Genomic DNA, 12,782 nt, shown 5'->3' with positions numbered 1-12,782 from the left:
TGTGGTAAACCTTGCTGAGGTTGCGGAGTGGGGGAAAGGAGGAGATGGTGGACCAAGCCGAGGTCGCCAATGGCAAAATGGAGGCTGTGGTAAACCTTGCTGAGGTTGCGGAGTGGGGGAAAGGAGGAGATGGTGGACCAAGCCGAGGTCGCCAATGGCAAAATGGAGGCCGTGGTAAACCTTGGTGAGGTTGCGGAGTGGGAGAAAGGAGGAGATGGTGGACCAAGCCGAGGTCGCCAATGGCAAAATGGAGGCTGTGGTAAACCTTGCTGAGGTTGCGGAGTGGGGGAAAGGAGGAGATGGTGGACCAAGCCGAGGTCGCCAATGGCAAAATGGAGGCCGTGGTAAACCTTGGTGAGGTTGCGGAGGGGGGGTGGGGAAGGAGGTGATGGTGGACCAAGCCGAGGTCGCCAATGGCAAAATGGAGGCTGTGGTAAACCTTGGTGAGGTTGCGGAGTGGGGGAAAGGAGGAGATGGTGGACCAAGCCGAGGTCGCCAATGGCAAAATGGAGGCCGTGGTAAACCTTGCTGAGGTTGCGGAAGGGGGAAAGGAGGTGATGGTGGACCAAGCCGAGGTCGCCAATGGCAAAATGGAGGCCGTGGTAAACCTTGCTGAGGTTGCGGAGTGGGGGAAAGGAGGTGATGGTGGACCAAGCCGCGGTCGCCAATGGCAAAATGGAGGCCGTGGTAAACCTTGCTGAGGTTGCGGAGTGGGGGAAAGGAGGTGATGGTGGACCAAGCCGAGGTCGCCAGTGGTAAAATGGAGGCCGTGGTAAACCTTGCTGAGGTTGCGGAGTGGGGGAAAGGAGGTGATGGTGGACCAAGCCGAGGTTGCCAATGGTAAAATGGAGGCCGTGGTAAACCTTGCTGAGGTTGCGGAGTGGGGGAGGATATAATTAGGACTTTAGGCCAAAGTATTTCGATCTGTCCAGCTCTCAATCTGGAGCGTCAGATCTTTATTTATTAATAACTTTCCTAATATATGTCTATATTCACTCTGTCTGGTGTACAGATGTCTATTGATAAGAACCTAGCTCTGTCAGTAGAGCATCAGACTCTTAATTTCAGGGTCGTGAGTTTTTGATTGGGCATCACCTGTTGTGGTAAATATTAAAAAGTAATCTGTTGCCACCAGTCCTGCTCCATCTCTCTCTTAGTCTGGAACTTTGTCTACTGGTTCCCGCACGGAGCCATAGGCCACCATGCTGAAACTGCTCACCCCAGCTGCTCCTCTACCAGCTGAGATCTTAGCTCACATTCTCCACACTCCAATATAAACATGACTCCATAATGATTAACTTATCAAACAATGTTTATATGTTAAATTCTCAATCCATGAACCCTCTACACAATAAGCTTACAACCAATAGACAAAGATATAAACTGCCCATCTATATGAGATAAATTAGACCCATAGAAACCCTTAGGAACATTCATAGCAACCTCATTAAGCTAGAGATCTGCTGAGAGAAACATACACATCTGCCTCCAACTCCTCCATCAAGCTCTTCTCCTTCCTCTTCTTCTCCAGCCTCTTTCCCCACCTACCTCTCCACTGTCCAATCATGTATTACCTTAACATAAACCTACACCCCAGAGCTACTGGAGCTAAGAATTGGGAGGAACTGGGTGTGAGTTGAAGCTGGGAAGGAGTTGGGGGTGAGTATGAGCTCAGAACGGGCTGGGGTGAGGAGCTGGGGAGATGTAAAAAAGGAAGAACCAGATTTTGGGACTGGGGAATCTAGTGGTAAGTAGTTGGGAATGGGTTAGGAGGTTAGAGTAGCTAGGAAGGCATGGTGTAAGGAATACCTGGGGAGAGACTAGAAGCAAGGGAGCAGCTACTGGTGAGGATGAGTTAGGAGGTTAGAAGGAGATGGAGAGAAGTTAAGGGTAAGGAGGAGCTGGGGTAAGGCTAGGAGGAAGGTGGAACTATGATGGGAGGATGATCTGGGGAGGGGCTGTATGTGAGAAAATGCTGAGGAGGTGTGGGTAACAAGGAGGAAATAGAGGAGGGAGGGGCATATAGCCAGGACCTAGGGAGGTCTTAAGGATTAGGTTTCTAGGGGTGGCCTGGATAGTGGATACAGGTGAGGAAGAAGTTGGGGGGGGGGCTTGGAAAGGGTTAAGGGAAGGAGCACCTAGAAGCAAGGAGGACCTAAGGTGATGAGGAGCTAAGGGTTTGGGAAGAGCTTGTGAGGATGAGAACCTGGGCGACATGAGATGTAGAAATGAGGAACTGAGAGTAGTTAGAAGCAGGGAAGAACTAAGAGAAAAGTATGGTCAGGGAGAAATTACTGGGGATGGGTAAAGGATGGGGAGGAACTGGGAAGGGTGCGAGGTGAGGTGAAACTGGAGAGATGATAGACGCAAGGAACACCTAGTGGTTTAGGGGAGTTGGGAAGAGATTGGAGGGACAGAGTCACTGGGGAGAGATGGGGTAGAAAGAAACCAGAGGGCAATGATAGGCTAGACTGAGTAGGGAGTAAATCCTTAGAAGTTGAAGAGGATTTGACAAAATAAAAGAATGTAAGAGCTAGTGTCAAGGAGGAATTCAGTGCTAGGAAAGAACTAGAGGTGAATCTGGAGTATGGGGCCCCAAAGCTACTGGAGCTGAGTAGAATTGGGTAGCTAGGAGTGGCAAAGGGTTCCAGGGAAGGGGGTCCTAGGGGCTCTGGTAGAGTTTGGGAGTATGGAGGAGCTGTAGAAAAGGTGGAGTCCAAAATGAGACCAAAATTTAGAAGGGGACAAAGAATAGCAAGTGAATGGGGAGGGTGTGGCCTAGAATGGAAGAAAGAGCTCTTTACTGTATAACCAAGATGGATTCAAATTGGTGAGTCTCTGGCCTAAAACTTCTGCATACTGGGATCAGAGGAATGTACTACCACACTGAGCTTTTTTTGTTTTACTTTTGTAAGATAAGCCTAGGTTGGCCTAGCTTGGGTAGGCCTTAAAGTTACAATCTTCTGTCCTTGCAGTCTTTAGTATCTCAATTTACTAAGACCTTCCTCCACTTTAGAGGTAGGGTTGTACTTGGGAGAAACCAAGGGCTTCTTACTTGCCAGGCATGAGCTGTACTTTTAAGCTACATCCCCAGTGCTGAAAAACTTTTTGCTTTTAATATTTATTTGGTTAGGAGCAGATTTTTTGCATGCTCATGTTCTATTTTCAATCAGCATATATCTTTGAAAATGATACACAAACTATATACAAACTTACATATTTGCTCAAATTTATCAAGAACTGGTGAAGGGGTACAAATGTGGTCCAAGTTAAACCACCATTCTTTTAACTTCTTTTTACATTGACAATTGACAAGTTGTTTACCTGAGATCCACTAAAGTAAAAGAAAAAACCAAAAAAACAAAAAACAAAAAACAAACAAACAGCATTATTCAAATAAGAACATCTTGATTTATATGATAATTTTCTAAGTTAATTTAAATAATGCCTTTGGTTTAAGATGGCTTGAGAAATTTGTTTTTCTTTGTGTGCTTTAAAACAGAAAACATACAATTATGTTTCCCTGTGGATGTGGAGGAAGGGACCCTGAAGAATTTGAAAACACTCCAAGAAGGGACCCTGAAGAATTTGGAAGCCCACCAACAGAGGAAGAACCTGTAGGAGTCTATCACTTTGATGATGACTCTCAGCACCCCAGTGCTTCACAGAGGAGTGACATTGAAGGTATAAGGTGTCAGATGTTGGGGGCTAGCAGGCTGCCTCAGGGGATGAAAGTGTTTGCTATGCTAGCTAGAGAGGACCTGAGTTTGATCCCCAGAACCCACACAGTAGAAGGAAAGAATCTACTCCAGAAAACTGTCCTCTGATTGCCACATTGATGTGTATGTATGCATATAATATTATTTTTTAAAAAAATGAAAGCTTCTAAATGTTGAGTATTGATGACACCTTCTAGTTCTTTTGTTTTGAATCTAATACACATAAAATTTTGTTAGTTTTTTTCCATGTACTTTGCTTTTATCTGATCTTAATATCCCCATATCCAAGTTCTAGAAATCCATGTAGTCTTGCCTTTGAAGTTCTAACATGTTAATCGGTAAGTAGTATATAACTTGCTATATAATTTTATTCGAGAAAGACTTGGAAATTTGTTTCTATGAATGGGCATTAATTGAGGTCTAACTTCATCTAACTGTCAAAGAATATTTTATATTCATGTATCCAATACAAAACCTTAAGTTCTCAAATGTCTGTGAAAGAACATAAAATATAATGTTTCATCGCAATTTCTATTCTCTTTTAGGTTTTCCAAGACAGGGTTTTTCTGTGTTATAGCCCTGGCTGTCTTGGACTTCTTTGCAGACTGGTCTCAAATTCACAGAGATCTGCCTGTCTCTGCCCCCCCCCCCAGCCCAAGTGCTGGGATTAAAAGTGTGCACTACTGTACCTGGCTTAATTTCAATTTCTTAAAGTAACATTTAATTTCAAAAATGTTTTTCTTTTCCTTGTCAACAGAACTGAGTTCAACAGCTGATTCACATGGGAAGAGAAGTTCTATAGAACTGTTTACAGATCCGGGGTAAAATATTAAAAATTATGTTTGTTGAATAATGTACATAAAAATGTTTGCTTTGTTTATGTATCATGTAGCATATATAAACAATTTAACATAAACATACATAAAATATTTGATATTTGCCATTTACCCAAACTATTCTCCCTTTTTAACCCTTAAACAGGGTTTGATATCCACCAGAGGGTTTTATGCATGCTTAGGAAATGTTCTATTACTGAACTACAGTGCCAGCTTTAATATTTTTTTAAATGTGGTTTCTTCATAGGGAAAAGGTAGAGGTTATTCTTGGAAAAATTGGAGGTATGTTTTTGGATATCTTTATATTTTTATAAAATTGTTTAAAACTACATAAAATTTGCAAAAATATGTTAGCCAGTGTATTATATATCTGCTCTTCAATGTCTTGTTTTCATAATATTTTTCATAAATCTTTGTGATGAGCATCGTAGATATTCTTTGGTAAATGTTTCCATGATGAGAGAAGTAAAAGCGATGTTTTTAGACATATGTGACTTTAATGGAATTTTAAAAGAAGAGAAGAGTAAAAGTATACTTCCTTGAACAGATGAAGTGATGTACAATTACTGTGTATTTTCTTTTACTGTCTATATTAGGTTTTTAAATTCAATTTATTTCCTAGGTTTTATACTGTATTCCTTTCTTTAGGGTAGGCAGTATAAAATTGAAGCTTCTAAAATAATTTCTTATTATTTTTGTTCTAATAAATTAAAGTATAATGTGAAACTTTTATAGACGGTAAGAAATTTAAAATATGAGCCCAAACCCCTTGTGTTTTAAGAACAATGTAAGATCAGTTATACTAGCTTTCTTGGAGAGAATATTCACTGTTCTACACTGAACTACAGCCTCAACTCCTCACTGACAGTCTCTTACAAGTAATTTTAGTAGAGAAATGTCAGTTTGAACATGTTAAACACTTAGATCTTGCTTTCTGCTAAATTATTGCTGTGCCAAAATGGGGAGTGGGAAATGGCCTGGAACTTGGTATGTAGGACAGGCTGGCCACAGATTGAATTAGTGGTGTATACTACCATTCCTGGCTACCACAAAATATTTGACATTTAAATTTTTGTATGAAGTGCTTGCCCGTACATCAGGGTAAAAATGCTGTATAGAAGCTTTATGAAATATAAAGGATAACCAAAGCATACTAAGAAAACACAATAGGCAAGCATTTACTAACTGAACTAAAGCCCCAATTCCTCACTGACAGTCTCTTACAAGTAATTTTAGTAATTTAATTAAACCTGTTTTTGGTTTTAGTGACAGGGTTTCTCTGTGGCTTTGGCTCTCCTGGAACTCACTCTGTAGACCTGGTTGGCCTGAAACTAACAGAGGTCTACCTGCCTCTGCCTCTCAGGTGCTAGGTTTAACCATTTTTAAATCTATTTTTTAATAAACTATTTTTTTCTCTCAAACAATAACTCAGGCAAGCATGCCCCTCCAGTATAGAATGTTTTATAATTTTATTTAATTATTTTCCCCCTTTGTTTTGTTCATTCGTTCATTTTTATCATCTCTCCAAACATTATCAGTTAGAAAAGGCCTAATCGTGATGTGGTTGTTCAAAATGATTGGGACTAGAAATATTTCAAATTTCGAAGTTTTAAATTTGGAATGTTTTCATAGAACTTGCTGATGGAACAGATCCGGTCAGAAAATTCAAAATAACCAGATGTTCAAAGTATGAGATTTGTATGCTATCATGTTGACAGTATTTTAAAATTTAGTTATAAATGTCTTTGCTATTGGTGAGTGTACATTACTCAAATTTATAATTATTTGAATGTGTAGGAACAAAATAATTTTTGATGTTGAATTCTAATCAACATTAATTTTAATATAGTTGACATTAACAGTGCTCTTAGTGCTAAGAGACTAAGAATGGAGACAACTGCCAGACAATCTTTTGAGGGAGTTGAGCAGAAAATGAAAGAAGTTTGGAACTCACATGAAGATGCAATGTAAGTTTTTTTTTTAAGAATCATGTTTATATCAACTTTAATATATACAGATATAAATCACTCAAAAAAGCTATCATCTTTCATTTATTTGGGAGTCTAGTGAAAATGTTTGACTTTGAGTTTTCTCTAGGAAAGTACCTCTGTGACCTCCTGCTTTATAGAGCTGCTTCATAGAAGCCAGTGAAGATGTTTTTCTCCTTTAAGTAACAATTGAGGTTTATTACTCTGAGGTATTCACTCTTGAAATTAGTTGGATAAATTTTAGATGAATAGAACCTAATATTTGTTAGCTAGTTAACCATGGCTGACAGTGTAGAGAAATGTCAGTTTGAACATGTTAAACACTTAGATCTTGCTTTCTACTAAATTATTGCTGTGCCAAAATGGGGAGTGGGCAAATTGCTGAAATGTTTGTACTTGTAAATCATTTGATATTTTTGTGAGAATCTATATTCAGAAGAAAACTGAAAAATGAACTATTTAAAGATAATATTTTTTGAAAATTGATATGTGTGGTAGAACTTCCCTAGTTTTCAAAAGCTCCTGCATGAAAGGGACATTTATGGTAGGAAAAGTATTTCTGGAATCAATATAAACCTAATTTTCTTTCTGAGGTTTCCATCAAAATATTCAACTATTATTTACCCTTTATACTATAAGTGTGTCAATTCAATTTTTTCTGAAATTTTGTTTTTATGATAGTATAAGTAAAAACATTATTATTGAATGTTTTTATAATAGTATGAGGTGAAACACTGCTATGTTTTATAGGACACGGCTTAACGAAGAATCTGCCCAGGCATTTGCAAATCTGTTTGAGCAATGGAATGAAGATTTTAAGAAATTTAGAGAACAACATCAGAAACTGGTGGTTAGTATCTCAATTGCTATTAATCTATTATAAGTAAAGCTCAAGTAAGAATAGTAGAGCTATTTGAGTTGAATGAAATCCATACAGGCTTGTTTAGAGATTGAAATGTCTAAGAATGAGCAACTTCTTGAAGATTATTTCCTACCTTGTGTGGGGGTAATTTTAGGATGCTGAGGAAGGGGAAATAGCATGTGAGGAGTAAAAGAGTAGCTTCACATAGACATAATGCTCACTAAAGGAAAATAATAAGGGCAGTAATCTTAAAATGTCTTTTTCTGAGCTCAGAATAGTATTGCTTTCTAAATTTATAGTTTTAGTGTTTAAGCTAAACTTGACAGAGGGAATGTTTGCCTGCATGTACACAGCCCACTGCAACAACCAGAACTTATCAAATTGTTAATACAGTTTTTTTCTTTTTTATTTGTAGAATGATTTTCAGCAACAGGAGAAGATTTTTCAACAATCTAGACTTATTCAGAATCAAAGACTGAAAACAATTAAAGAAGTACATGAACAGTTCTTACAGGTGAGTTTATATGATAATATTATGTTCCTTTAAAAATTTCAGTTTTCCTTACCAGAATAAGATAGTTTCCATTTTGAATGAATTGTTCCTAATTGATGTGATAATTAGATCTGTAGCATTCTAATGGTTAATATAGTGAGATACAGTCTTATAAAACAGAAATATAAATTTTGCTATTAATTAATTTAAAAAAATCTCATTTTATAGATTATTTTCTCTTTTAGTAAATTCATATCACATTAGATCACACTGACTTTTGGTACTAAGTATACTGTAGCCTGATGTTTGAGAAAATTACTAGAACTATTCACAATTAGGATGTTTGCTAAGAAGACCCTGCTTTGTTTCTATATTTCTTATTTTCTTTTTCTTAAGACAAAGTGTATGTACTGCAGAGGCTAGTAGCTTTCAAGCTCTCAGTCCTTTCAGTTGTGCTTACAAGCTTTTTGATCCTGTGCTCAAATCTCCCCTCTCCTCTCCTCGTATTGACCTTAGTATTCCCTCAAACCATTTCTTGAGCAGAGAGTGCCCATGAATCGTCTATAATTATATTGACTGACATCTGAGTTATTTTGCATCTCAACAGTAGGAATTTAGGTATTTTTGTATAGGATTGTATTTTTTAATTTGAAATAATGTGTATTCAATGTTTAAAACTCACTTTTGAAATTTTATTTGAGAATTTTAAAACTTGAGGTAGAAAGGTAATGGCATAGGGATAAACTAGCCTTTTGTATTTTAGAATTTGGAAGAACTGGAGAGAAGGAATGATGTTCTGCTTACTGGGACACAAAGTGAACTTAAAGAGGAAATAAATAAGCTGCGGAGAAAAATTATGAAAGAATCTGTAAGTTGTATTTCAAACTAGAAAAATGAATTAATGAAAAGTACTTCCTGGTAGGTAAATATGACTAAAAAATTATCCTTGTTCTCTCTTTTTTTCTCTTTTTGTATAGTAAAAGCAGGAGATGGTGAATGTCTGTCAGTCTCTCCAGTGCATACTCTTTGGATGGGAAGAATATTTGAAGAAAGAAATTAAACTGGAGCGATACAGTTTAGATGCCAGCTAGGAACCATACTTTAAGACAAATATTAGTATAAATGATAAGATCTTTAGTCATTAGTTTGTTTCTCTCATCCTTTATTTAGAATAAAATCCAGTTATGTTAGTATCAACTATTTCTATATGTCAAGGATTTACCTATTTTGTTAAAATACAGTGAATTTTTCTTTATGATGCTGTTGAGTTTTTACCAATAAAAATGATTAAAGTTTAGATATTAGCTTCAGTATATTTATCACTCCCAAAGGAACAACATTCAGGTATAGAAAGTTACATTGGTTTTATTTCATTAATGTTTCTGGCATGGTCTTAGCATGTTTGTCATGATGGTGTCTAACACTAATCCAAAAAGAAATTTAGATATAATCTCAGATAATCCCCAAACCTCAGCCTCCAAAGTACCTGAGACAACAGGCAGGCACCACTATACCTACTTTACATGGTTCTTTAAAGAAAACTCCTTCAATCAGTTTTATGTACTTGTTAAATTGCTTAGCCCATTCTAAGAAAATGTATTAAAGAGCATGAGTTTATGTCTTAGCACTAAACAGTTAAGACATTAATCAAGCTGACTATATATACTAGGTTTTGCTTTTCTTTTTTTCCCTCTTATTATTGGATATTTTATGTATTTACATTTCAAATGTTATCTTCTTTCCTGGTCCCCCCAGACCCCCTCCTCCTGCTTCTATGAGGATGCTCCCCCTCACACCCACTCCCACCTCACCACCCTGGCATTTTCTTATACTGGGGAAAAGAGCCTTCACATGACCAAGGGCTTCTCCTATTGATGCCAGACAATACCATCCTCTGCTACATATGTGACTGGAGACATGGGATCTTCCATGTACACTTTTCGGTGGTTTAGTCCCAGGGAGCTCTGGGGTGGGGTTGGGGGTCTGGTTGGTTGATACTGTTTTTCTTATGGGGTTTCAAACCTCTTCAGCTCCTCCAATCCTTTCTCTAACTCCTCCATTGGGGTCCCCATGCTCAGTATGATGGTTAGCTGCAAGCATCTTAATCTGTATCAGTAGGGCTCTCTGGCAGAGTCTCAGGAGACATCCATATCAGACACATGTCAGCAAGTACTTCTTGGCATCAGCAATAGTGTCTGGGTTTGATGACTGCATATGGGAAGGATCTCCAGGTGGTGCAGTCTCTGGATGGCTTTTCTTTCAGTCACTGCTCCATTCTTTGTTCCTGTATTTCCTCCTGTAAGTACTTTGTTCCCCTTTCTAAGAAGGACTGAAGCATCCACACTTGGTCTTGAGCTTCATGTGGTCTGTGAATTGTATCTTGGGTATTCCAAGCTTTTGGGCTAATATCCACTTATCAGTGAGTGCATACCATGTGTATTCTTTTGTGATTGAGTTACCTCACTCAGGGTGATATTTTCTAGTTCCATCCATTTGCCTAAAAATTTCATAAAGTCATTGTTTCTAATAACGAAGGAGTACTCCATTATGTAAACAACCACATTTTCTGTATCCATTCCTCTGATGAAAGACATCTGAGTTCTTTCTAGCTTCTGGCTATTATAAATAAGGCTCCTATGAACATAGTGGAGCATGTGTCCTTGATATATGTTGGAGCATCTTTTGTGTATATGCCCAGGACTGGTATAGCTGGTCCTATATACTGGTAGTACTATACACAAATTTCTTAGAAACCACCAGACTGATTTCCAGAGTGGTTGTACCAGCTTGTAATTCCACCAACAATGGAGGAGTATTCCTTTCTCCACATCCTCGCCAGCATCTGCTGTACTGTAACCTGAGTTTTTTGTAGACCAGATTAGCCTCAAACTCATATACTCAAACTTCCTCTGCTTTCCAAGTGCTAGGATTAAAGGCATGTATCAGTATGCCTTGCCTACATACTAGTTTTAAGACATTCGCAAATTTCATTTCCACAGGGCATCAAAATGTCATTGGGATTGGTCTGCTGTTAAATAGCATGTCCCCTTAGTAGTGATTGGGTAGTGATTATCATGATTCTGAAATAGTAATGATTATCATGAAGGCAGGGCACTTCCAGCACTCAGGAATCAGAATCATGCTGATCTATTGAGTTTGAGGCCAGCTTGGTCTACCTAAAGCAATTTCTAGGACAGCCAGGGCTACAAAGTGAAGTCCTATCTCAAAAAGGATATCATGAGCATAGCTACTTTTTTAATGTTTAAGGATGTTATACCTGTCTTCAAAGATGAAATTTCAACTCATGGAAACAGATATAGAAACCCACAGCCAAATATATACAAAGCTTGAGAAATCCTGCAGAAGAGGGAGAGGAAAAATTTTAGGAAACGGGTGAAGGTCACCACAAGATAACCCACAGAATCAACTAACTTGTGCTCATAGGGGCTCACAGAGACTGAGCCTACAACTAGGGAGCCTGCATGGGCCTAACCTTGGCCCTCTGCACATATGTTACAACTGTGTAGCTTGATCTTCTTGTGGAACTTCTAACAGTGGGAGCAGGGGCTATTTCTAACTGTTGCCTGTCTTTGGAACCCTTTCTTCCTACTGGTTGCATTCTCTAGCATTAATAGGAGATGGGGTACCTAGTCTTAGTCTAATTTTATATACCATGGCTTCTGGATATCCATAGGAGGACTGCCCTTTTCTGAAGAGAAATAAAGTGGATTGGAGGAGGGAGGGGTAGAGGAACTGAGAAGAAAGGAGGGAGGGGAAACTAGTTTGGATGTAAAATAAATAAATTTCCTAGAATAACATTTCAAAGACTTGAATATTAATGTTATCAAATATTTACGTTTTGTTTTTAAAATTCATCAAATATGAAGTTTCATAACGTGCTTTTTAAAATGTGCATGTTGTGCCAGGAGGCCTTGGTTTACACCTTTAATCCCAAATCAGTGGGGGAGGCAGAGGGAAGTGGCTCTCTGAGCTGTAAGGCCAGCCTGGACTACAGAGTAAGTTCTAGGACACCCAGGGCTACATAGAGAAACCCTGTCTCAAAAGGACAAAAACTAAACAAAACAAAAATCATTTTTCCAGAGAAACTTAACAAAAATGTAGTTTAATAAATGTGAAACTTTAAACATTTTTTTAATTAGTAGGGCTATATTTCAAGTTTTACTAAGTTACAGAGGTAAAATAAGTACATAAGAATGCTTTTCCTTATCCAGCTATCCCACTTCTGGGCATATACCCCAGAGACACTCCAATATACAACAAAGATATATGCACCACAATGTTCATAGAAGCTCTATTTATAATAACCAGAAGCTGGAAAGAACCCAGATGTCCTTCAGTAGATGAATGGATACAAAAATTGTGGTACATTTACACAATGGAGTACTACTCAGCCACCAGAAACAATGACTTAATCAAATTCTTAAGAAAATGGTTGCATCTAGAGAATATCATCCTGAGTGAGATAACCCAGTCACAAAAGAACAGACATGATATGCAGTCACTGATAGTGGGATGCTAACCCCAGAGGCTCGGACTTCCCCAGAAACAACTCATGGACTGTGTGAAGTTCAAGGGAAAAAAAAGAAAAAAAAAACATTATGCTCAATCTTTACACACCAAGAAAACGTTGACTAATTCTGGGTTACATCCTGTTTTACATGTACTTTTTGCTCATTGTAACTAGTACGACCTTAATGCAGAGTATCAAACCTTAAAAAAAAGTGCCAAGCACTGACAAAAATGTATTTGTATACATTTATGCAAATATGCTTAAAATTTGTTCTTTTATCTTTTTTTAAAATAAAGTTAAAAAAATAAAAATAAAATAAAATAATATTCTCCGCCCCCCTCCCAAAAAAAGAA

General features: G+C 38.1%; 1 protein-coding gene across 1 annotated transcript; it reads left to right on the top strand.

The window, feature by feature from the left end:
• Positions 1 to 727: 727 nt before the first annotated feature.
• LOC308415203 (synaptonemal complex protein 3-like) lies at positions 728 to 11,249 on the top strand (the record flags this gene model as incomplete). Its single annotated transcript, XM_080910220.1, has 9 exons — positions 728 to 795; positions 3,503 to 3,684; positions 4,477 to 4,540; positions 4,803 to 4,837; positions 6,405 to 6,522; positions 7,294 to 7,393; positions 7,821 to 7,919; positions 8,662 to 8,766; positions 11,166 to 11,249. The coding sequence occupies 9 exons, from the start codon at positions 728 to 730 to the stop codon at positions 11,247 to 11,249; spliced, it is 855 nt and encodes a 284-aa protein (XP_080766346.1).
• Positions 11,250 to 12,782: the final 1,533 nt, after the last annotated feature.

This window comes from Micromys minutus (assembly GCF_963924665.1).
Source record: "Micromys minutus genome assembly, chromosome: X".
Lineage (NCBI taxonomy): Eukaryota > Metazoa > Chordata > Mammalia > Rodentia > Muridae > Micromys > Micromys minutus.
Note: the sequence above shows the minus strand (reverse complement) of the source record. Positions and strands in the feature narration are given on the sequence as shown.